The sequence below is a fragment of the Spermophilus citellus genome (genome assembly GCF_964194105.1).
Source record: "Spermophilus citellus genome assembly, chromosome: 6".
NCBI lineage: Eukaryota > Metazoa > Chordata > Mammalia > Rodentia > Sciuridae > Spermophilus > Spermophilus citellus.
The window spans coordinates 130,670,719-130,692,231 of record NC_138187.1 but is presented as its reverse complement, the minus strand read 5'-3'; the positions used below and the strand labels follow the sequence as shown (position 1 = coordinate 130,692,231).

General features: G+C 49.7%; 1 protein-coding gene across 3 annotated transcripts in view; it reads left to right on the top strand.

Moving 5' to 3' along the window:
* TMCC2 (transmembrane and coiled-coil domain family 2) overlaps nt 1–21,513 on the top strand; it is a 43,175-nt gene that overhangs the window by 7,344 nt on the left and 14,318 nt on the right. For 2 of the 3 annotated variants that reach the window (XM_081299688.1, XM_081299689.1), the window contains one exon: nt 7,181–7,720. In XM_081299688.1, the coding sequence (XP_081155814.1) occupies nt 7,181–7,720 (540 nt within the window). Of the gene's footprint in view, nt 1–7,180; nt 7,721–21,066; nt 21,290–21,513 lie in introns of those variants that run through there. The other variant, XM_081299691.1, reaches the window with a different exon arrangement.

Here is a 21,513-nt window from a genome sequence, read left to right as displayed (position 1 = left end):
GGGCTAGGCGCTGTGGCGCACACTTATAATCCCAGAGGCTCGGGAGGCTGAGGCAGGAGGATCAAGAGTTCAAAGCCAGCCTCAGCAGTTTAGCGAGGCCTTAAGCATCTCAGTGAGACCCTATCTCTAAATAAAATATGAAAAAGGGCTGGGGATGTGGCTCAGTGGTTAAGTGCCCCGGGTTCAATCCCTGCTACAAAAAAAAAAAAAATATATATATATATATATATACACACACACACACACACTATGTTATGTTGGTGTATGTTGAATCAGTTCCATCCAAAGTCCTTGTGGTCGGGGTGACCTTTCTTGGCTTGCATGGGCTCCAGGCAGACCTCTCTAAGCAATAATAGAACAGGGAATGAAAATCATTTTGGGATGAGAAATCATTTGTCCTTGAGTTGAGATCCACTTTTTAATGTCAACTGTGATGCTGGGGGAGAGAAAATGATTTCAAAAATCTCTCATTGCTGTGTTTCTAATAGAAACCCCAAACAAGCCTGAGCCAGGCAGCTGCTCCCTCTTCTTCATCACCTTGGTCACCAGTGGTTCCTGTCCTGCACCCCCACCCCCACCCCAGGCTGCCCACCCAGAGCTTCTCAAGGGCAACTGGAGACTTTCACAATCCACTCTGGATCCTGACAGTAGAACTCTGTGGGTTTTTACATGATTAGCTCTGTAATGCTGGCCCTGTTTCCATAGAGACCCTATAAATAGAGGGAACGTTGGCGACCTAGGCTTGCAAAGGCTCAGGGTGACCCAGTCACCCCGCCAAACCCTGGCAGCCATACCTTTGGTGGGGAAGAGGGAGCTTCAGACCCAGGTGGTATTAACCTACAGATAATTATCCTGCCAGGCAGGATAATTATCTGTAGGTTAGTGTGACTTTCTAAGATCCTTTCAGCTTTTCTGGGATTTGTTGAGAGCAAATTGGAAACTGCTTATGGCCATTTTTAACCAGATGGTGCCAAAGTCATTGTACCTCCAGGCATTTTCCTTTGGGCTTCGGGAAGCTGTGTTTGCAGAATTTGGAGCAAACTTCCCCTTTAGGGACCCACACCCAGGGAGGAAAACGGATGAAGCCTAACTGTTCAGAAACCACAGGCTTCTCTGGAAGGATCTCTCCAAAACGATCTAGTCCACCCGTTCCTCCTGAGGGGACGATGCCACCCAAAGACAGTTGCAGGGAGGAGACAGTGCACTTCCCTCACTGTCCTCCTGGGTGTCCACAGCTCATCCTGGGAAGCGCCCCTTTCTGGCTCCCTGCTGGGGACACTCTTCTTGCTCTCTTCCCAAGGCTGGTGAGAGCTCTGTTTGTGTTCCACTTCTAACTCAACAGCTCAGCTCTTTTCCTAATGCATGGCTTCGTTGGCCACCAAAATGGTTTTTTGGCAGCTGGAGAAAAGCAAAAGTCAGTGTGGAAAAGCAAGTGACATTTAGTAGCTGGAACCTGTTAGTCAGAGCAGGTGGTGCTTTCTGCTGCGTTGGCGGCTAAGTTCCCTCAAGCTAGTCACCATGGTTTTCCTCACTTTTGAAACTTGTGGCTGGTTATGTGTATGTGCTGAGTTTTTTCTTTTTTAAAAAAAAACACTAACCGTATTATGTCAAAACTCCTTAACCATCTCCTCCCTGACACCCACGTGCAGAGGCAGCCCAGCCCGTGTGTCACCCTGCTGTTCTTGCCTTACACCTCGAACACAGGGACCTTCCCCCCATAACGTTCTTTGACTTTTTGTTGTGGTTGTTCTTTTCCCTCTTGCCTTCTGTGAACCTTAATATGAGTCCTCAGTGCTGCTGGAGCAAGAGTCCTGTGGTCACCTGGTCACCACCCCTGGCTTGTTTTCACCTGCAGAATAGCTGAGGTGGTGGGAGCTGGAGCCCTCGTGGTTGGAGGTCTCACCCAGGTCCTATAATGTATCCACAAGTACAATTCAGGGACGTAGAGCCTTCTGACCCAGGCGTTTTCATTCAGTGTGGACCCTGCCTTGGACACTGTTCTGGGACACATGCAAACACTGTATCTGGTTTTGCCTTGCAGTCAGTAAGTGGGGCCAGCAAAGCTAAATTAAACTGGAAGTTGGGGGCTCGTCAGCTGTGTTGTGCCTCAGTTTCTTTGCCTGCAAAATGGAGACACTGGTAGTATTACAGGCTTGGAGGGTTCTTGTACTCTCCATCACAAGGATCCGATTAAGGCTCAAATACCAGCAGAAGACAACTCTTGTTTTTTTTTTTTTTTGTACCGGGATTGAACCACTGAGCCACTTCCCAGTCCTATTTTGTATTTTATTTAGAGATAGGGTCTCACTGAGTTGCTTAGTGCCTCTATTTGGCTGAGGCTGGCTTTCAACTCAAGAGCCTCCTGCCTCAGCCTCTGGAGCCACTGGGATTACAGGTGTGTGCCAATGAGCCCAGTGGGAACACAACTAACTTTTTTTTCTTTAATATTTTTTTAGGTGTCAATGGACCTTTATTTTAATTATTTATATGTGGTGAGAATCGAACCCAGTGCCTCACACATGCTAGGCAAGCGCTCTACCACTGAGCCACACCCTCAGCCCCCAGGGAACACAGCTCTTTATTGAGCTTTCTTGTTTGAGCTGAAGGGTGAGGCAGCACTGACCAAGAGGGAGTCACACTGGCTCTCTGGACAAAGGAAAGAGCTATTATTCTCTCTCAAAGGAAAGAGGTAGTTGCATTTGTGTGAAAGGGTGGTGGGCTAGAGTTTAGGAATCTAAGTTGGCATTGGGTGCCTTTTTTAAAAAACTTTTTTTATGTGTTCTAATTAGTTATACATGAGAGCAGAATTCATTTTGATTCATTGTACACAAATGGAGCACAACTTTTCATTCTCTGGTTGTACCGATATAGAGTTGCACCACACGTGCAGTCATACACACAGGGTAATGATGTTCATTTCGTTCCACCATCTTCCTATCCCCCATGCCCCCATGCCCCCCCTTCCTCCCTCCCCTTTGCCCAATCAGAGTTCCTCCATTCTCCTCATGCCCTGCCCCCATTATGGGTCAGCATCCACTTATCAGAAAGAACATTCGTCTTTTGGTTTTGGGGGATTGGCTGACTTTGCTTAGTATGATATTGGCATTGGTTGCATTTTAAAAGGTGTTTTTCTTTACTTGGATGAGAACTTAAATCTTGAGGGAGGGATAGTCAGCCAGTCATCTCTAACACCAAGTGTTCCATCTCCCATATTGATGTCGTGTCCTGCATAAACATCTTTATCCTGTGATAAAATGATTTGCTGCAGCTGTTAAGAGAACATATAGAACTGGGCTCAGTGGTGCACGCCTATAACTCCAGGTACTAGGGAGGCTGAGGCAGGAGTTTGAGGCTAGCTTCGGCAATTTAGTGAGACCCTGTCTCAAAATTTAAAAAAAGGAGCCAGGGATGAAGCTCAATGATGGAGCATTCTTGGGTTCAATCACTAGTATCGAGAGAGAGAGAGAGAGAGAGAGAGAGAGAGAGAGAGAGGAGAAGAGAAGAGAGAAGAGAGAGAGGAGAGAGAGAGAGAGAGAGAGAGAGAGAGAGAGAGAGAGAGAACGAGAGAACACAGACAGGGAATGGAAGAGAACATACATGGCAAATAAAACGTTAAGGATCCTGGGAATTTGCTGTTTTGGTGACTCAAGTAGTTTTATCCTTTGTGTTGTTTGTCCTTGGAGAGTCCTGGCGATAACATCCTAATGATGCACTTGGTCTCTGAAGCTGATAAGGTCAAGTGTGGATAAGTAAGCCACACACCTCGCTCTTAATAGCTGATAAGCTATGAGTTGGGTCCCTGGAGCCCATCTGCCCTTTTAGAGGGCAGGAGGGCTAACTGTCTGGTTCCTCCCTCAGAGTTTTTGCTCTCTTAAGGGGAGCTGTTTTTCATGGAGGTCTCAATACCATGGTCTGTAACATTTCCAGCTCCTGAGATGAGGTCAGTGTCAGCACAAGTTGGAAAATACTTTTGATAATTTTATTTTTATTTGGGGAGTACTGGGGATTGAACTCAGGGGCACTCAACTACTAAGCCACATCCCCAGCCCTATTTTTTGTATTTTTATTTAGAGACAGGGCCTCACTGAGTTGCTTAGAGCCTCACTTTTGCTGAGGCTGGCTTTGAACTCGTGATCCTCCTGCCTCAGCCTCCCAAGTCACTGGGATTACAGGTGTGCGCCACCATGCCCAACTGAAAATTTATTTATTTTTTATTGTATTTTATTTTTTTGGTACCTGAGATTGAACCCGGGGTGCTTAACCACTGAGCCACATCCCCAGCCTAAAATATATATATATATTTAGTAGTTGAATGGACCTTTATTTTATTTAATATGTGGTGCTGAGAATTGAACCCAGTGCCTCACACATGCTAGGCAAGTGCTCTTCCACTCAGCCATAACCCCAGCCCCTCCCCAGACTTTTTTGTGTTTTATTTAGAGACAGGGTCTCACTGAGTTGCTTAGGACCTCAATAAGTTGCTGAGGCTGACTTTGAACTTGCGATCCTCCTGCATCAGCCTCCCAAACTGTTGGGATTACAAGTGTGCACCACCACACCTGACTCTGATAATTTGTTTTAAAAATAAATTGGCCAAGGATTATAGGGTCGAAAGCAAATGGCAGACAGGGATGGCCCCAGCATTTCTCCCTGGGACCTCCACCAGATTCCCAGGGTGAGGAAAAGGATGTGCCTGGGGGCCTTGCTTGTGAAGGGAAATGCTCTCCCTGAGGGAGAGAGCACAGCAGCCTCGGTGTTGGAGAAGCCAGTTTTGGAATGAGGACAGGAGAAAGGGATCTGCAATGAAATGCTAGAAAGACAGTTTGTAATATGTGACCATTTGGCAGAAGCAACTGGGCAAAGGCCAGAGCCAGCTGGCCCCATCTGGGATGCCTGGAGGGCGGCCTTGCATCAGCGTGGGCCTGAGAACCAGGGTGGTGCGCTAGCTCGCCCCGGTCTGGACAGCACAGGATCTGCCGTCCACTCTACCTTGGGTGCCACGGTTCTGCCCAGACCAGATTCAGGCTGGCTGTGAGGGGATGGTGACTCCTATGGGAAACCTGGTACCATGCCACCTTCCATCTCCAGGACTGCCCCCAAACAGAGGTCCTCCAGAAGTAATAATGTTTCCATCTGTAGGTGGAAATGCTGCAGTTTGTTGCTTTTATTGGCATGTGGGGAAATCAAATGAAATCATGCTGGAGAAAAGGTACCTGGGACACAGCAGACCCTCAGCTCGTGGTGAGGTGGGAAGGGCGTAGCTGGCCTGTGAAATGGTGATGTCAGGGCCTCACCCACTTTGAAGATTGCAGGGAGATGCAATGAGAAGAAAAATGAAAACCGGACCCAGTTATTTGAATGAGAAGTAGGTGTGCTACTTCCACAAACTCAGCACTAAGGTGTAAAGTAATGAAAGAGTACCATCAGCTAATTCAGAAAACAGATAATTTTTTTTTCTTTTGTAGTACTGAGGATTGATCTACCACTGAGCCACATCCCCAGCCCTTTCTGTTTTTTATTTTGACATAGGTTCTTGTTAAATTGCTAAGGCTGTCCTCAAATGTGCGATCCTCCTGCCTCAACCTCCCTAGTAGCTGGGATTACAGGTGTGTACCATCTTGCTCAGCATAAAATGACTTTTTTCCTTGATTTCTGCATCGTCTAAGTTTTCTGCTCTCTGAGTTTGTTTCTGGGAGTGGGGATAAGGGGAGAAGAAAAGAATAAAGGAAAGCTAATTTGTGTAATTTGGGGGGAATTTTTTATGAAGGATCGTGGCCTTGAGATGATGGTAGTTCCTCCAAGGTGAAAACCTACTCTGACTTAGTAAGCCCACGTGGCTGGTTCTGGGGTTCCCTCTTAGGAGTTAAGAGTGTGGGGTCTCATCTCATCTCCTGAGTCCCACTCTTCTTCCTGCAGCTCTGAAGCTTTTGCAGAGGGCTTGGCCTGGCCTGGCCACATAGGCCAATCCTGGAAAGAACAGCTGTCTGGAATTATACCACAGCTGCTGCACCCTGGGTCCATCCAGTGGCCTATCTTCCAGCAGTGCGGTCTGAGGGGCAGCTGGGGAATCTCAGCAGAACATTAGAATGGAGGGCTGGGCCAGGGAGCACTGGACTCCAGGGCATCTTTGCTTTCCTCCAGTCTACAGGAAAAATCCTCATTTATTTGTCTAGCAGGTTCCTGTGTGTATACTGAAGAATTGCTCACATTACTGACTACGCTATATGATAGGCTCATAAAAGTAAAGTTTATTTCATTGCCAACTACATCCGGAATTAAATTGGCCACATATAGCAGAAACTGGAGCTAAAGACATGTAGGAAAAGGTAGGTTTGTTTATTTCATATAAAAAGAATTTCAGGGTAGGCATTCATGACCGGTTTGGTGGCTCCACAGGCCACCAAGTCCCCAGATCCGTCTTTTGGGCTTCACCACTTGTGTATTAACCTTCATCACTAACTGTGTCACTTTGTGGTTGCAATATGATTGCTGCATCCCCAGATATTACCCCCCACATTCCAGATAGGACAAAGTAAGAAGGGCCGGTGCCTTTATCAGGAAAGCGGAAGTGTTTCCAGGAAACTTCACTCTGCTTTTCATTGGCCCAAACTGTGCCAGCTGCAAGGGAGTCAGATGAAGCAGAGGTTTTTAGTGAGGCACAGTAAGGCCTTGAAGTTTAGCTGGTAAGAAAGAAAGGGAAATAGATATTGGGTGGACAGTTAGCTCTGCCTGCTACAGCAGTATAACCTGCTTATATGACTCTGATTTTTCCAAGGAGTGTCACAATGAGACATCTTTGGAAATGGATGCTTGGTGGTCTGAAAGAGCCTCCTGCACTTGAAGCAGGATCTAACTTGGAAGGAGGGAGGCACTGGGGCTGGGGGGAGATGGGCCTGGAGGAATGCAACTCTGGAGCCAAGTGCTACTTGTGTGTACCCATAAGCCTCAGAATGCAGCCCTAGAGCATCATTCATAGAAACCCTGAACCTATCCTGTGGGGCTGTTTCTTTGGGAATGAAAAAGTGGTTCAGGATTGCAACTTTGTGCAGGTGGCTTTTTAGGCAACTCCTGTAGGAGATACGCGGGTCTTCCAAGGACAGAGCCTCCACCTTCATCGCCCACCGAATAGGCATTCAGGAGCTTTCCACTCACCAGGCTTCTTCATCTCTTTCCCCTTAAGAAAATCCAGCAGCTCTCCGAGGGCTCCATGTTTGGCCACGGACTGAAGCACTTGTTCCACAGCCGCCGCCGGTCGCGGGAGAGGGAGCATCAGGCGTCTCAAGATTCCCAGCAGCAGCCACCGCAGCAGGGCATGTCTGACCATGACTCCCCGGACGAGAAGGAGCGCTCCCCAGAGATGCACCGCGTCTCCTACGCCATGTCCCTGCACGACCTGCCCGCGCGGCCCACCGCCTTCAATCGCGTGCTGCAGCAGATCCGCTCGCGGCCCTCCATCAAGCGCGGTGCCAGCCTGCACAGCAGCGGAGGGGGCGGCAGCGGCGGGGGCAGCAGCCGGCGCACCAAGAGCAGCTCCCTGGAGCCCCAGCGGGGCAGCCCCCACCTGCTGCGCAAGGCCCCCCAGGACAGCAGCCTGGCCGCCATCCTGCACCAGCACCAGTGCCGTCCCCGCTCCTCCTCCACCACCGACACCGCCCTGCTGCTGGCCGATGGCAGCAATGTGTACCTCCTGGCCGAGGAAGCTGAGGGCATCGGGGACAAGGTGAGGTGGGGCAAGAGGAGCACCTCAGGGTGCGACTTAGGGACAAGAGCCACCTGCTGAGTGGCCTTGGGATCTGGGGGAGCCAGACGGGGCCATGCCTAGTGGTACTCACGCAGGCTGCCATGCGTGCAGTTATCTGCCTTGATTGCAGGAGTCACAGGTATGCCAAAAGGAAGAGAGAATTCTCCAAGTGGCTAATTTTCGTTGGTTTGGGATTTGTTTTCAGAATGATATTTTGCCCAGGCTGATATTGATTTTGTTTTATTTTCCTTAAACATGCTCTCAAGAGGCAGTGATTGCTGTAGTTAAAAGCTCAGAGGCGTGCTGGGGTTGTGGCTCAGTGGTAGAGGGCTTGCCTTGCATGTGTGAGGCACTGGGTTTGATACTCAGAACCACATTTAAAAAAAGAAAAATGAAGTTATTTAAAAAACAAAACAGAGGAGCCCTTGGATGTACACCTATAATCCCTGCGGCTTGGGAGGCTGAGGAAGGAGAATCACGAGTTTAAAGCGAGCCTCAGCAAAAGTAAGGTGCTAAGCAAGTCGATGAGACCCTGTCTCTAAATAAAACAAAATAGGGCTGGGGATGTGGCTCAGTGGTCCAGTGCCTCTGAGTTCAATCCTAGTACCCCCACCAAAAAAAAAAAAAAAAAAAGCACAGAGGAGAGCAAAGCCTGGTTCTGCCACTTTCTTAGCAGTATTTGTCACTTCTTTGTACCTCAGTTTCACCAATAAAAAATGGAGATAATGAGAGTATAGGTTTTGGAGGATTAAATGAGTTAATATATGTAAAATACTTGAAATAGGACCTGGCATGATATTATTTATTTATTTTTATATATATATATAAAAAATTTTTTTTTTGGTAGGGGGAGGTGTACCAGGGATTGAAGCCAAGGGCACTTAACCACTGAGCCACTCCCCAGCCCCTTTTTATATTTTATTTAGAGACAGGGCCTCATTAAGTTGCTCAGGGCCTTGCTAAGTTGCTGAAGCTGGCTTTGAACTCCAGATCCTCCTGCTTCATCCTCCCAAGCCACTGGGAGTAAGGCATGCTCCACTGCACACAGCTCATTTTTATAATTATTGCCAATCAAAGGAGATAGAGAAGAAATCCATGAAGCGTTGTTTGGCAAAGAGCTGGCCTTGCACTTCATGAATTTATATATTCATGCATTTATTCATGTAACAAATATTTATGGAATACTAATGAAGTGCTATCAGAATGAACCAGCTGTCCCCCTGCTTCTCACTGTCTAGGGGAGAAACAGATATGTGAGTGATGGGTGAACAGAGGAGTGTGATGGACACTATGGGAGCTTCTGGGGAGAGCCAAAAGTGAGAGGGAGGGGAGACTTTCTGGAGGAAAAAAATATCTGAATCTTGAAGGAATACAGTTTAGCCAGGAACAGGACTGGGAGGGCACAGGGTGTGCATCCTGCACCTTTGGGGACGGACAGGTGGGCAGAGGCCAGATCATAAAAAGTCTCACCATGTTGAGTAAAGTGATCAAGGCTATTGGAAAACTGGAGAGAGGAGGTCCCTGTGGGGCTTAGTGTAGACAGCAGATTGGGAAGCGGGGACAGGACTGGAATCAACCCATTTTGGATGCTGTTGCAGTCTAGATTGCAGCAGTAGAGATGAAAAGGAGGAGACCAATTCAGAAGACATTTAGGAGTTAGAATCGAAAGTGCTAGGTGGGAAAGTGGGTATGGAAAACAAAGGAAGGGAAGGAGTAGCCCATGCTCCAGGATGGAGCTGAACAGCTTTAGGAAGGGAGGCGTTCTCTGGTTGAGGAATCACGGGAACAGGAGCCATTTCTGGGGGAAGGTAGTTCAGCTTTGGACTTGTTGAGTTGCAGGCGCCTTTGGGAGCTGTCCAAGAAGAGAGCCTATGGACCATCTGGTCACTGGGGTAGAGGTCTGGGCTGGAGCTAGAGCCTGGGAGTCAAAATCCACACTGAGGTTGGATGTGGGTGAGATCCTTGAAGGGGCATGTGTCGAGTGAGAAGAAGGCCAAGGACAGATGGAGCTAAAATGGAAGGGACAGGTGGCCAGATCTGACCTGCCACTTCTGCCACTGAGTGCTTCCTCCTCCAAGCCCCTTCCTCATTTTTTTTTCAGCGCCGTCTATCTGCAAGTTATATCTGCACATCTGGCTGCTTCTTCTCAGACTCCAGGGGTTGTGGTTTGTTTTTCCTCCAGTGGTTCTCAGCAGCTGGAGGGTAAGAGCAGAGCTGAAGTGTTGCTGGGACATCGCTGAAAGGTCAAGAGTGGCAGAGAAGTTAGGGGTTTGGGTCGCACAGCATTCAAAGGGCTGGAACGTGCCGGGCTCAGTGGTGCATGTCTGCAATGCCAGCAGCTTGGGAGGCTGAGGCTGGAGTATTGCAAGTTCAAAATCAGCCTCAGCAACTTAGCAAGGCCCTAAGCAACTTAGCAAGACCCTGACTCTAAATAAAAAATTAAAAGGGCTGGGGATGTGGCTCAGTGGTTGAGCGCCCCTGGGTTTAATCCCTAGTACCAAAAAAATAGTGGGGGGCCTGGAACATGAAATCTTGGCTGACAGAGGAGATGGGGATGAAAGAACTGATGATGTGGGGAAAGGAGATGAGGGCTTGAGGGGGTCGGAGAGCAGGTGCATTGAGAGGGATACAGGGAGAGAAACAGATGCCATTGGGGTTTAAGATTGGGAAGTAGGGAAGATAAGGCTCAAAGTGTATTTATAGAGTGGCAGACAAGGAATGAATGGAGAGATATTTAATTTGACATGACAAGAGCTGAGAGGTTAGGTCATCACATGGCTGTCCCATGACATTGAAATCCCCCAAATGTCACAGCATTCGGTAGAGAAGATGCCTGGGGAAAAAATACTTTGCTTTGGGGAGGATGAGTAAGGGAGTGGCCAGGAGGGAAGAAGCAGGGGAGGGCAGAGCAGGAAAGAGAACTATGGCAGGGACCTCAGGAGGGCAGGCCAATCCACAAGGGTGAAGGGGAGGGCAGCCGAATACAGTGGAATGCTGGTCCTGCTTGCAGAGTGCACGAAACATGGGAGAGAGTCATCTCAGTCAGAGAGGACCCAGGGGAAGTGGAGCTGTAATGAGGGCCCACTGATAGACCAGGCGCCCGCCTGTGGGCCATGGGAAGCTTGCCTGCCGTGGAAGAAGGGGTCCAGAGGATCCCTAGTGGAAAAGATGGCCAGAGTGCAAAGAAGGGAGAGGAGGAGAAATGATGGATGGTCCTGCACTGGGGGATGTGAGGCCCAGTGGGTTTTCTTTGGTCTTTTTTCTTTTATTTTTTTGGTACCCAGGATTGAACTCAGAGGCGCTCAACCACTAAGCCACATCTCCAGCCCTTTTATATTTTATTTAGAGACAGGGTCTCATTGAGTTGCTCCGGGCCTCACTAAGTTGCTGAGGCTGGCTTTGAACTCAAAATCCTCCTGTCTCAGCCTCCCAAGCCACTGGAATTACAGGTATGCCCCACTGTGCCCGGCCCAGTGGGTTTTCTTGCATCAAGGTTCTCAGGGACTCTCTGGCATAAATAAGGCCACACATTGTCACCAGTGCATATTCAGCTCCTCACATGTGATCTAGAACTATCCTCGTAGCCGCACTGGCTGTCCCTCTAGTTCTTGTGCCTCTCCACTTTTGAAAAATTTGGAAGCTCGTTCGCTCGGTAAACATCGCATGCCCGCTGCGTGCCTGGCACCAAACGGCAGCTCAGGTTTGCTTTTTGCACTTTTCCAAGTCGGGCTGTGCTTTTGCAGATGTCTTTTCATGAATTCATTAAATGGTCCTATGAGCTAGATAAGCCAGGTATAGCCCAAATGTTTAGGTAGGAAATAGATCCAAACAGGGGAGGTGACTTGCCCAGGAGCTCTGAAGTGACAGAGCTGGAGCTAGAATCTGGGTTACCTGACCCCACACCTAGTGCTCTCTCCTCCATGCCAGGCTGCCCCTGCACATGCCAGCCCACAGCCACAGTCAGTGACGTGGCACAGCCTCCTCATGTTCCACCTGGGTTGGTCCTTTGAGGTCCTCGTCCCTCTTGTGGGGGACTTTCCGGCAGTCTCTGAACACCAACTATTGAGTCATATCATATATTTCACAAATGACCTTGGTTTTAGATTTCTTCAAGAAAAAAGGGACTTTAGAGGCTGGGGTGCAGCTCAGAGGTAGAGTGCCTGACTAGCAATGTGCAAGGCCCTGGGTTCAATCCCCAGCAAAAAAGAGGTGGGGGGAGGACTTTGCAGGTATTTTGGTTCATCTGCCGGTAGCAGAGCGTCACTGGTCAGCCACTGAGTCAGAGCTGTCCTCTTCCCTTCTTCAGCACCACAGTGTGCGTTGTCACCAGGCACCTCCCTGCTTGCCCTGTATTCAGTGTATGTCCGCTAAGCACCATCTGCTTTGTGCCGGGCACTGTTCAGGGTGTTAGGGATACTTAAGTGACTGGAGGCAAAGCCCCAGCTCTCAGGAGCTTGCATCCTGGTGAGCAGCAACAACTACATAACCTAGTGACTCTGTAATATATTTGGTGGTAAGGAGTGCTAGGAAGCAAAATAAAAAAGCAGAATAAGGTGGCAGAAGATGGTGGGGGTGGGCATGCTATTTTGACAGGCGGGTCAGAAAAAGTTTCTCTGATAACCAGAGGGAGTGTATCATGTGTATCTCTGGGGAAAGGCAATTCGGGGAGACAGATCAGTCAGTGCAAAGGCCTTGAGTTGGGAGCGTGCTTACATGTTCTGACTGGAGTGCAGTGAGCAAACTGGAGCACATGGAAGAGCCTCAGAGAGGCCTGTCAAGGCTGAGGGCTGGGAGGGAACGGGGAGAACTGTGGATTGCACGAGGCCCAGTAGATCAGGAAAAATACTTGGGATTTTTTTTTTTTTTTTTTTTTGAGTGAGATGGGAAGTAATGACTTGGTATATATGAGTGACACCTTGAAAAAGATCACTCAGGGGCTGGGGTTGTGGCTCAGTGGCAGAGCGCTTGCCTAGCCTGGGTGAGGCACTGGGTTCAATTCTCAGCACCATGTATAAATAAATGAATAAATAAAATAAAGGTCCATCGACAATTTAAAAAATATTTTTTTAAAAAAATCACTCAGGCTGTGTGAAGAATAGACTGTGACAGTGTGACAGGGCTGAGCAGGGCGTCTAGTTAGAAAGCCATTGGTATACTCCAGGGGCAAGGTGACAGTGGAAGTGGTTGTTAGGGGCGGGGAGGGACAGTGGGAGGAGTGGCAGGACTCTGGATTTGCTTCAGGGATCAAGCCCACAGGTTTCTGATGGATTGGACACCGGGCATGACAGAAAGGCTGGTTCGCAGGTTTTAGGCCAAGCAGATGGAAAGACGAAATTGCCATGAACCCAGTCACAGAGGAGGACGGAAGATGGAACAGACGCTCTGGGTGAGGGGCTTGTGGGGGGCAGAAGCAGGGCTAGGTTTTGGATATGTTAAGTTTGGAATGGCTATGAACCGTCCGTGGGGAAATGCCAAATAAGCAGTCAGATGAACGAGTCTGGAGTCCCGGGGAGAGATCCAAGCTGAGGCATAAATTTGGTAGTTGTCAGCATATAGATAGTATTTAAAACGACGGGACTGCACCATTTGCAAGCCTCGCTTCTACTGGGAGAGGTGCCATCTAAGACTGAGCTCTGGGTGCGTCGGCCTGGTGGGAGTGTGGCCTGGTGAAATCAAGAGCTGGAGGTGAACCAGGCTGCTCAGCCCTTAATGAGCAAGAGCTATGTGCACAGCAGCCCGACCCACCTCTCCCGGGTGAGTCAGTGAATACACCTTTAAAAACCAAATTAGAAAGATCCTGTCAAGCCTGGGTCTCTAGTACTGCAGCTATTGAAGAGGAGGGAAAACTTGAGCTTTGTAGCCTCCGGTCATCTAGGGCTCCCAGGAAGGTCCCTGGCTGCTTGAGAAGACAGAGGGTGTGGGGGTGGGCAGGCAGCGGGCACCTTGGGAACCTGGCAAGTGACTTTGATGTTTGCTGACAGGGAATGGGGGGTTCTGAACTGAGGCAGGCACATTAACTGAAGGGCTTTACCACGTGGCTCCTGTTGGGTCTTTTACACTGTCTCTGAGATGCCTGGAGAGGAGGGAGGCCTCTGCTCTTGCTGTCACCCAGAGGCTCTTGGGTGATCTGGCTGGGGGTCGGATGTTTTTTCCTGTGACTATTCTATATCCTTCTTTGGAACTTTCAGCTTTGTTCCCTATCTTGCCTGGCTAATCTTAATGACATACTGTGAAGTTGGCGGAGCAGGTGGTATTATCTCCCATTTTACAGATGAATAGACTGAGGCCTAGAGGAAAAGAGAGCCTGCATGTTCAGGGAAGCCAGCTAGGTCTTGGCAGAGAGGAGACTAGATCCCGTGTTTCCAGTCTGTTCACAAAACCCAACTGAGATCTGAAGTCATTAAAATAGACAGGGACCATTTCATGCATCACCCCCAGGGAGCAAGGAAGATGACTTTGTCTCTTGGTTGCTATTTCTTCTTCATGGGCATGGCCCTGGGGGTCCTGAGGAGAGAGAGATATGCTTTCATGTCCCATGGGAAAGGGACCTTCCAGCTCTCGGTGAACCCTGAAGCCTTGTCTGCTGACTCCCCAAGACCCAGGGGCCATTGGTTGGTGTGAGAAGCTGCGGTCTCTGGGGCATGAATAGGAAGCATTCTTCTTTCTAGTAAACACAGCCCACATGCTCTCTGCAGACTCCCTGGCGATTACTAGCATCTATTTTTAATTCATAAGCCTCCCCCACTCCCCATACCCCTTGCCATTGTTCAGCGCTCACCAGCTGGCTTTGGGACCAAAGGCACCCTGTCAGGGGTCGAGTTACCCAACCAGCCCGGAGGCAGCCAGAGCAGAGTGCCCCGCCTGAGAGGCTGTCCCAGCCCCCACCCTGAAAAAGCAGGGGACCTTGAGCCTCCAGGGGAGCAGGGTGTGACAGGGCAGACAGGGGCTCACATCCAGAAAAGCAGCTCAGCCTTGGTCCTGATCATTTGGCCATCGTTTGTTCCCTCCAGACCGGTTAGCTGCCTTTGAAGTTGGGCTGTCAATTGTTTCCTTATAAAAACAAACAAAAATTGTCCTTTCAGCCACACCTTTCTGCTTTCTACTATGTGTGTGACACTGAAAAAGATAACTAGGCTCTCTGTCTTAAATATGCAAAGTGGGGTGGGGGGGGTTGTTATTTGTTGGTGCCCTGGGACATTACAAGTGAGTAGAGCTTGCAGGTGACATTCTGTTACCCTATGTGCTGCCCCAACCTCTGGGAAACAGGCCCAGGAGGCTGGAGGAGGGACCGCTGGCTGGAGTTGGGCCACTTGGCTCTTCAGAAAATAGATGAGTCCCTGACATGGCGCCCCATTTTTTTCTTGTCTTCTTTTTGTTCTGAACAGCAGCTCCTGGAAAATGAGGAATCAGAGGGCTTATAGTCCCCTTCTCCCTTCTCTTCTGTGTCTAGAACCTCTCCCCAGCTGTCCCCACGGTCTCTGCTCAGCCTTGCCCACTCAGGGCTTGTGCGGGATGTACCCAGGGGAGGGTGTCAAGAGGGGAATGGCACAGAGTGCTGGGGTCATGGCCAGCTCCTGACTGGGCCTCCTGTCCAGTGTGGCTGAGGAGGAGCAGCATGGGGCAGTGCCTGGTGGGCGTCTGAACAGCCTTAGCTCAGCGGCAGGAGGACTCTTCCCAACAGGCCGACCTGCTGCCCTGGCTTTGTGGGCAGACAGGGTGCAGGGCACAGGTGAGAGTGTCTGCTGCTGAGCAGGGATGTGGTAAGAGTGGAGAGATGCTGTCTTGACTGGATGTTTGCCTGTGGCTGGCAGAGGTGTTATCTTTAGGTTCCAGATGGGGAAAGGGGCAGAGTACAGCTCATTACCTAACCCAGAGCAGATTGGACATCCTGTCCTTTCCGTACACTCCCTACCAGATTTAAACAACTGGATTTCTTCTCTGCCCCAGCATAAATAAGCACCCCTGTTTACAGGATGGAGAGCGAGGGGCCACCCTTCTTGGCTCTAGCCAAGAAGACTGAGAGATTGGCATGCACCCAGAGGCCCTAGTTTATTTATGTCTGGGAGTCTGCTGGCTCATAGGTGGGTGTGGCCGGTCCTGCTGAGGGAGGTTTCCAAATGTGTTCCCTTGGTAATTGGGGACAGCAGACCACTGGGCCCCCAGGGCCCCTGCTGTGTCTGAGCTCATAGACAGAACTCAGACTTGGTTACCTGGGAGGCCACAGGGGCCTTGCTTCAGGGTTGCAGCCACCTCCTGACTCACCCGGCACTCACATACACCCATGGACATCTGGGAAGCTTAGCTGCCATCTCTGTCCCTCTCCTCTACCCCATCTTGTCTTCTTTTCCCTCTTCTCTTCCTCTCTGCATAGAAATGTCTCTTGGGCAAAAGGAGAGCCAGAAGCAGCTGCCCAACTCCCCAGAGGAGCCTTCTGAGACCATGCCACCAACCAGGGCTCTGGTGGGCTAAGCATGTGGCTCTGTGATTTGCCATGTGCCATTGTTCCTCATCTCAGCAATGGTTTCCTGGGTGCTTGGGTCCCCATGCAGAAGTAGATGCTATGGTGCCTAAAGAGCTACTGTTTTCCTTTATCTGATTTTAATTTCTCTTGTTCAGGTGAAGCCCCTTGCTTTGTTGGGGTCCTATCCAATTAGAGAGGGGCCCCCAAACGAGGACTCTGCCCCCAATCTCTGACTCTAGAGATCCCAGGCAGCAGCATGCTTTTATCTTTTGGAACAGAATCTGGGCTCACTTGCTTCAGCAATGCACTGGTCTCCAAAATCAACCTGTGTTCATCTGTTTCCCACTGACACCTACTGACGTTCCTTCTCAATGGAAGTATTCCATGCACTCTAGGTTAGCTCTGGCTCTGGAGCACAGAATTTCCCAAGATCCTGGGGATGAGTTAGAAGCTTCCAAGTTACTACCAAGGGACTGCGGATATAGCTCAGTGGTAGAGTGCTTGCTTAGCATGTGTGAGGCCCTGGGTTCAACCCTCAGTACTGTCAAAAAAACAAACAAAAAAAATATATATATATGTATGTATGTATTATCCAAGATCCAAGGTCATACCTTCTTTTTCTTCTTTTTTGGTACTAGAAATTGAACCCAGGGGTGCTTAATCACTGAGCCACATCCCCAGCCATTTTCTATATTTTATTTTGAGACTGGCTCCTTACTGAGTTGCTTAGGGCCTTACTAAGTTGCTAAGGCTGGCTTTGAACTCGTGAACCTCCTGACTCAGCCTCCTGAGCCACGTGTGTCACTGTATCTGGCCCAAAGTCATGCCTTTTAATCCCTTTGTCACTAAACCCAGGCCACAACCTGCAGGAGAGGAATTCTGTCTTAGCCCCTGGCGGCTGAGGGGATGCTGGCCCCCACGCAGATGGGAGACAACAGCCAGGCTTTCACTCTCCTCCCTCAGCCTCAGCTGCCTCAGACACGCTTTGCGCTGCCTGCTGCCTACAGGAAGGTATGCTCAAGGTTCAGGTGTCAGCCCCCACACCAGAGCCAGTAACAATCAGCAGCAAGAGGAGCTCTGTCATCGGGCTCCAGACGGTGTGGAGCCGGCGCTGGGGATGTGAGCATAGGTACTGGGAGTTGGCAAGCACATTCTTCCCTGGATCTGCCACATCCCTGAGATGAGAAACGTGACCCTGGTCCCTCGGGGCTCCGTGAGGCAATGGAAATACAGTACCGTTAACCTGATCCCTGCTTCTACCTCTTCTCTCTTTTCGTAGGCAGTTTGGACTTTCTGTATTTACACCTACAGGGCAAAGGGCTCCGAAATAGAAGCAGAGATGAAGCACACCGGGCATTGCATTCCCCCGAGGGTCCTAGGGAATCAAGGCCCCCCCCCCCTGAACTGCAGTGTAATGCCCCTCCCACCTACTTTTCACTCCAGGGACAGGAGTCTGGGGTGCCGCAGGCAGGCAGCTTGGCAGACTGCTCTTGATGCCCCCAATTCCTGTTTCCCAAATCCTTTAGAGGCCAGCTCAGTGGTCCTCCTGCTTCTTTTGACCACTTTGACCTTCCCCCAAGTCTGCTTCTAGAACATCTTTCCATCCTCTTTCCTTTCCTTTCGAGATACCCCACCCCCGAGACCCTGGAGCTGGGCTGGTATCCATAGCTAGTGAATAATTCAACATGCTCAGCAAAGCTCAGCCAGATCCATGGTGATACTGTGCCCAGGGGACCTCCTTGGGGCAGCTGGAAAGGCAAACCCTGCCCTGGAAAGACAAGTGCCCCGTAACATTAACTTCATGATATAAGGTTTCTTCACTGCCTGGGAAGGCAGCTTCAGACCCAAATATTATCTGGGCCTGTGCCTGTCTGCTGACTTTGTGGGGGGCCCAGTGGCCATTGAGGGCATGCCCCCTAGGATGTGCCGGTTATGTCCCTTTGAAGGGCTTTCTGGCATCCACAGTCCGTTGAACAGCATGTCACAGCAAAGTGCTTTCATGCACATTTCTCATTTAATCACATCAGCCTGTGGTCAGCTCAGAGCCCTTGAGTCAGCAGGAGCCCACAGGAGTCTGTTTCAAATCCTCTCCTTTAGAAAGGAATCCTTCTCAATCGCTCTTGGCAAATAGGGTGGAGGAGAGAGCACTGTGCATCCTAAAAATTGCCCAGAAAGGAGATGTGACTTTCTCTCTGAGTCACTTTATCCTGAGCCTGTTCTCAGTACACCCCTCTGGTGAAGCAGTAGCTATAAAGGCATGAAATCATCCTCTTTCTACCTGCCTGGCACACATTTTTCCTTGCCTAAAAGTGACCCAGGTCAGTGGTTCTCTCCACTGCCCAACATCTGGGCTTGTGTCCATGCCCAGAGAGGCCTCCTTAAACAGTCATCTCCATAGCATTGGACCAGCAAAGAACCTGCAGGGGAGGAGATAGTAGCCTCCTCCTTGGAGCAGCTGGAAGGTCGTGCGCGTGGCTCGTAGGGCTGATGCTATGCCACAGCTTCCTGCTTGTGGGGTCCTTCTTTTCCAACTCATGTCTCTGGGCCTCTCCATGTGCACCTAGGAAACACACTCACCTTGCCTAGTTCATGCCGAAGAATATTGACCTTTCTCTCCCCAGAGGGAAAGCAGGGCCCTTTGGTAACCTGAGTTCCTAAGGTACACCTTCTGGCCAGGCTTGAAATTGAGTGTGGGGGAGGGCATCTGAATAATTGCAGTCCCCATTTTCCAGAGGGACTGGTGAGCAGCGGGGAAGCTGTCCAAGGAGGAGTCCTCTCTGGAGACTTTCACAGCACAGGTGGGGCCTGAGATTTTCTAAAGCCTCACTTTGTATTTTAAGGCACTAAATTTAGCCGCTTTTTAGCATTAGTCTTTGCTCCTAAAACCTATGACTTCTCAGGTTTCCCACCCTACAGAAAGTGTGGATTGTGCTTTTTCAATTTTTGTTTATTTTTTGTGGTGTTGAAGATTGAACCCAGGGTTTCACACATGCGAGGCAGGTCTTCTATTGCTGAGCTAAACCCCCAGCCCTATTTTTATTTTATTTGCTTTAAAGAGAAAGAGTTGTAGGTAGAAAGATTTTTTTAAAGACAAGGATAGGGGAAGGGGCTGAAGAATAATAAGGCAAAGATAAAAAATAAAAATATTTTTAAAGTGTTAAAGAGCTGAACACATGGCGCAAACCTAGAATCCCAGCTGCTCAGAAGACTGAGGCAGGAGGATTGCAAGTTCAAGGCCAGCCTGGGCAACTTAGTGAGTCCCTGTTTCAAAATAAAACATAAAAAGGGCTGGGGGTGTAGCTCAGTGGTAAAATGCTCCTGAGTTTAATCCCCGGTATTACAAAAACAAATTTAAAAAATAAAAAGTTAAAGAAAGAAGGGGCATGGTGTTAAAATTATGGGAAGAGGAAAAAGGATATGGGGAGGGCGGGGGGAGATAAGGGGAACAGGCAAAAGAAAGAACTGAGCCTGCCGTCTGTGCAGGGAATGGTTTGTGCTCAGAACCAAGGCTTCCCTCCAGCCTCCTATTCCAGCATGACAGGAGCCCATCTGTTACCCCCAGACTCTGTCTCCACTTGGAAGGGTAGAGAGAGTGAGGCCAGAAGCCCCCAGCCACAGCCCAGCTGCCTGGTCCTGTGGACTGAGGTGACCACCCTGCCTCTCCTGAGATGCAGCCTTCATCTGAGCCAGGCCAGGGAGGAAGTGGCTGAGGGGGACAGCCAAGACTTACTAGGAAGTGCACCCAGTGACATTTACCCAGCAGCATTTTTTTCTTTGCAAAAGGAAAGTTACTTTGCAGCTGGTGGTTTTGTTGTTGTTTGTTTGTTTATTTAGGGTTGGGGTGGGGTGGGGTGTGGATGAGTACCTGGGATTGAACCCAGGGACGCTTAACCACTGAGCCACATCCCCAACCATTTTTTTTTTTGTGTTTTATTTAAAGACAGGTCTCAATGAATTGCTTAGGGTCTTGATAAATTGCTGAGACTGGTCTTGAACTCATGATCCTCCTGCCTCAGCCTCATGAGCTACTGGGATTTCAGGCATGCACCAAGGCACCTGGTAGCAGCTGGTGTCTTTTAAGAGCCCATTATTTTAATGCCTGTGGCAGCTCTCCTGTGTCTACCTTTGCTACATCTAGCAGCTACTTTTCTGGCTTTTTATGTCCCAGTCCAAATCTTCAGGTACTATGTGGAATACTATGCTGTGTGTGTGTGTGTGTGTGTGTGTGTGTGTGTGTGCACATGCATGCACATGTGCACATTCACCTGTGGCGAAGGGCCTCAGGATCAGTCATCTATTTCAATGAGACCTACCATGTGTTGGGCTTCTCACTGTGGCCCTGGGTGGCAATGATTATATGGACCCTTGGTACTAAGGCTAAGCTGCAGGGAGGGTCTCAAGGCTCAGCTCATTCACCATTTCTGGATGCCTTGGTCTCATTCCCCTGAGCCTCATCCAGGCCACTCTGTGGTTGGCCATTGTGGTTATAAAGCATGGACAGTGCCTGCTGGGATGCCTAGCTAGCAGGTGGCAGGATAAAGATTTATACCAGATGCTTTTCTGACACCAAGCACTCTGGCTGGAAGTGTCCCCTGACCTTATAGATCAGAGTGGCCCCAGAAATTGAGAACTGTGTAATGTGCTTTGCCAGACTTCTGTCCTCACAAACCTCAAGTCATGGGCCAATGCACATGTTTGTACAGTTTCCTTGAGCCTGGGGTGTGGGGACTCCTGGTCTCAGTGATTTTGGCTGCAGGCGTTGATACTGGTCCCCAGTGATAGCACTGGGCCCTTCTTATCTCTTCACACCTTCTTGAACTGCCTGCCCTATCAGCATGATTCATGTCGGTCCTCTGTATTTAAGCCCTGAGTGCCTCTCCAGGCTCAAGTGGGTGCAGAATCCACGTCTTTGAATGGAGATTCTGCCTGGGGAAGCTGCCACTAGAGACTCCCCAGGATTCTGCTAGCCACCCCATCTCTACCCTCACTGCCTGCTCTCCTCAAGTGTGGACCTCTGGCCCCCTCTGCTGGCAACAGGATTTCCTACTGGAATTGTACAGATGAAGTCCAAGGAGAAAGAGACTGCTGTGAGTTTGCCTCTGTGTTTAATCTTGGGTGTTTTGGCCTGGGTGTTGCTGGGGGTCAGAGAGCAGGGAGTGGGAGGCAGAAGCTTACAGAGAAATAGCCACGTGGTGTCCAGCGCAGTGCGTTTCTGGGACAGAATCTCAGGGCAGAGGAATTCCCCTGGTGAGGCTGGCTGCTGTCTCCTTCAGGTGATTATTAGGGTAGGGAGGTTGTCCCGGGAGCACAG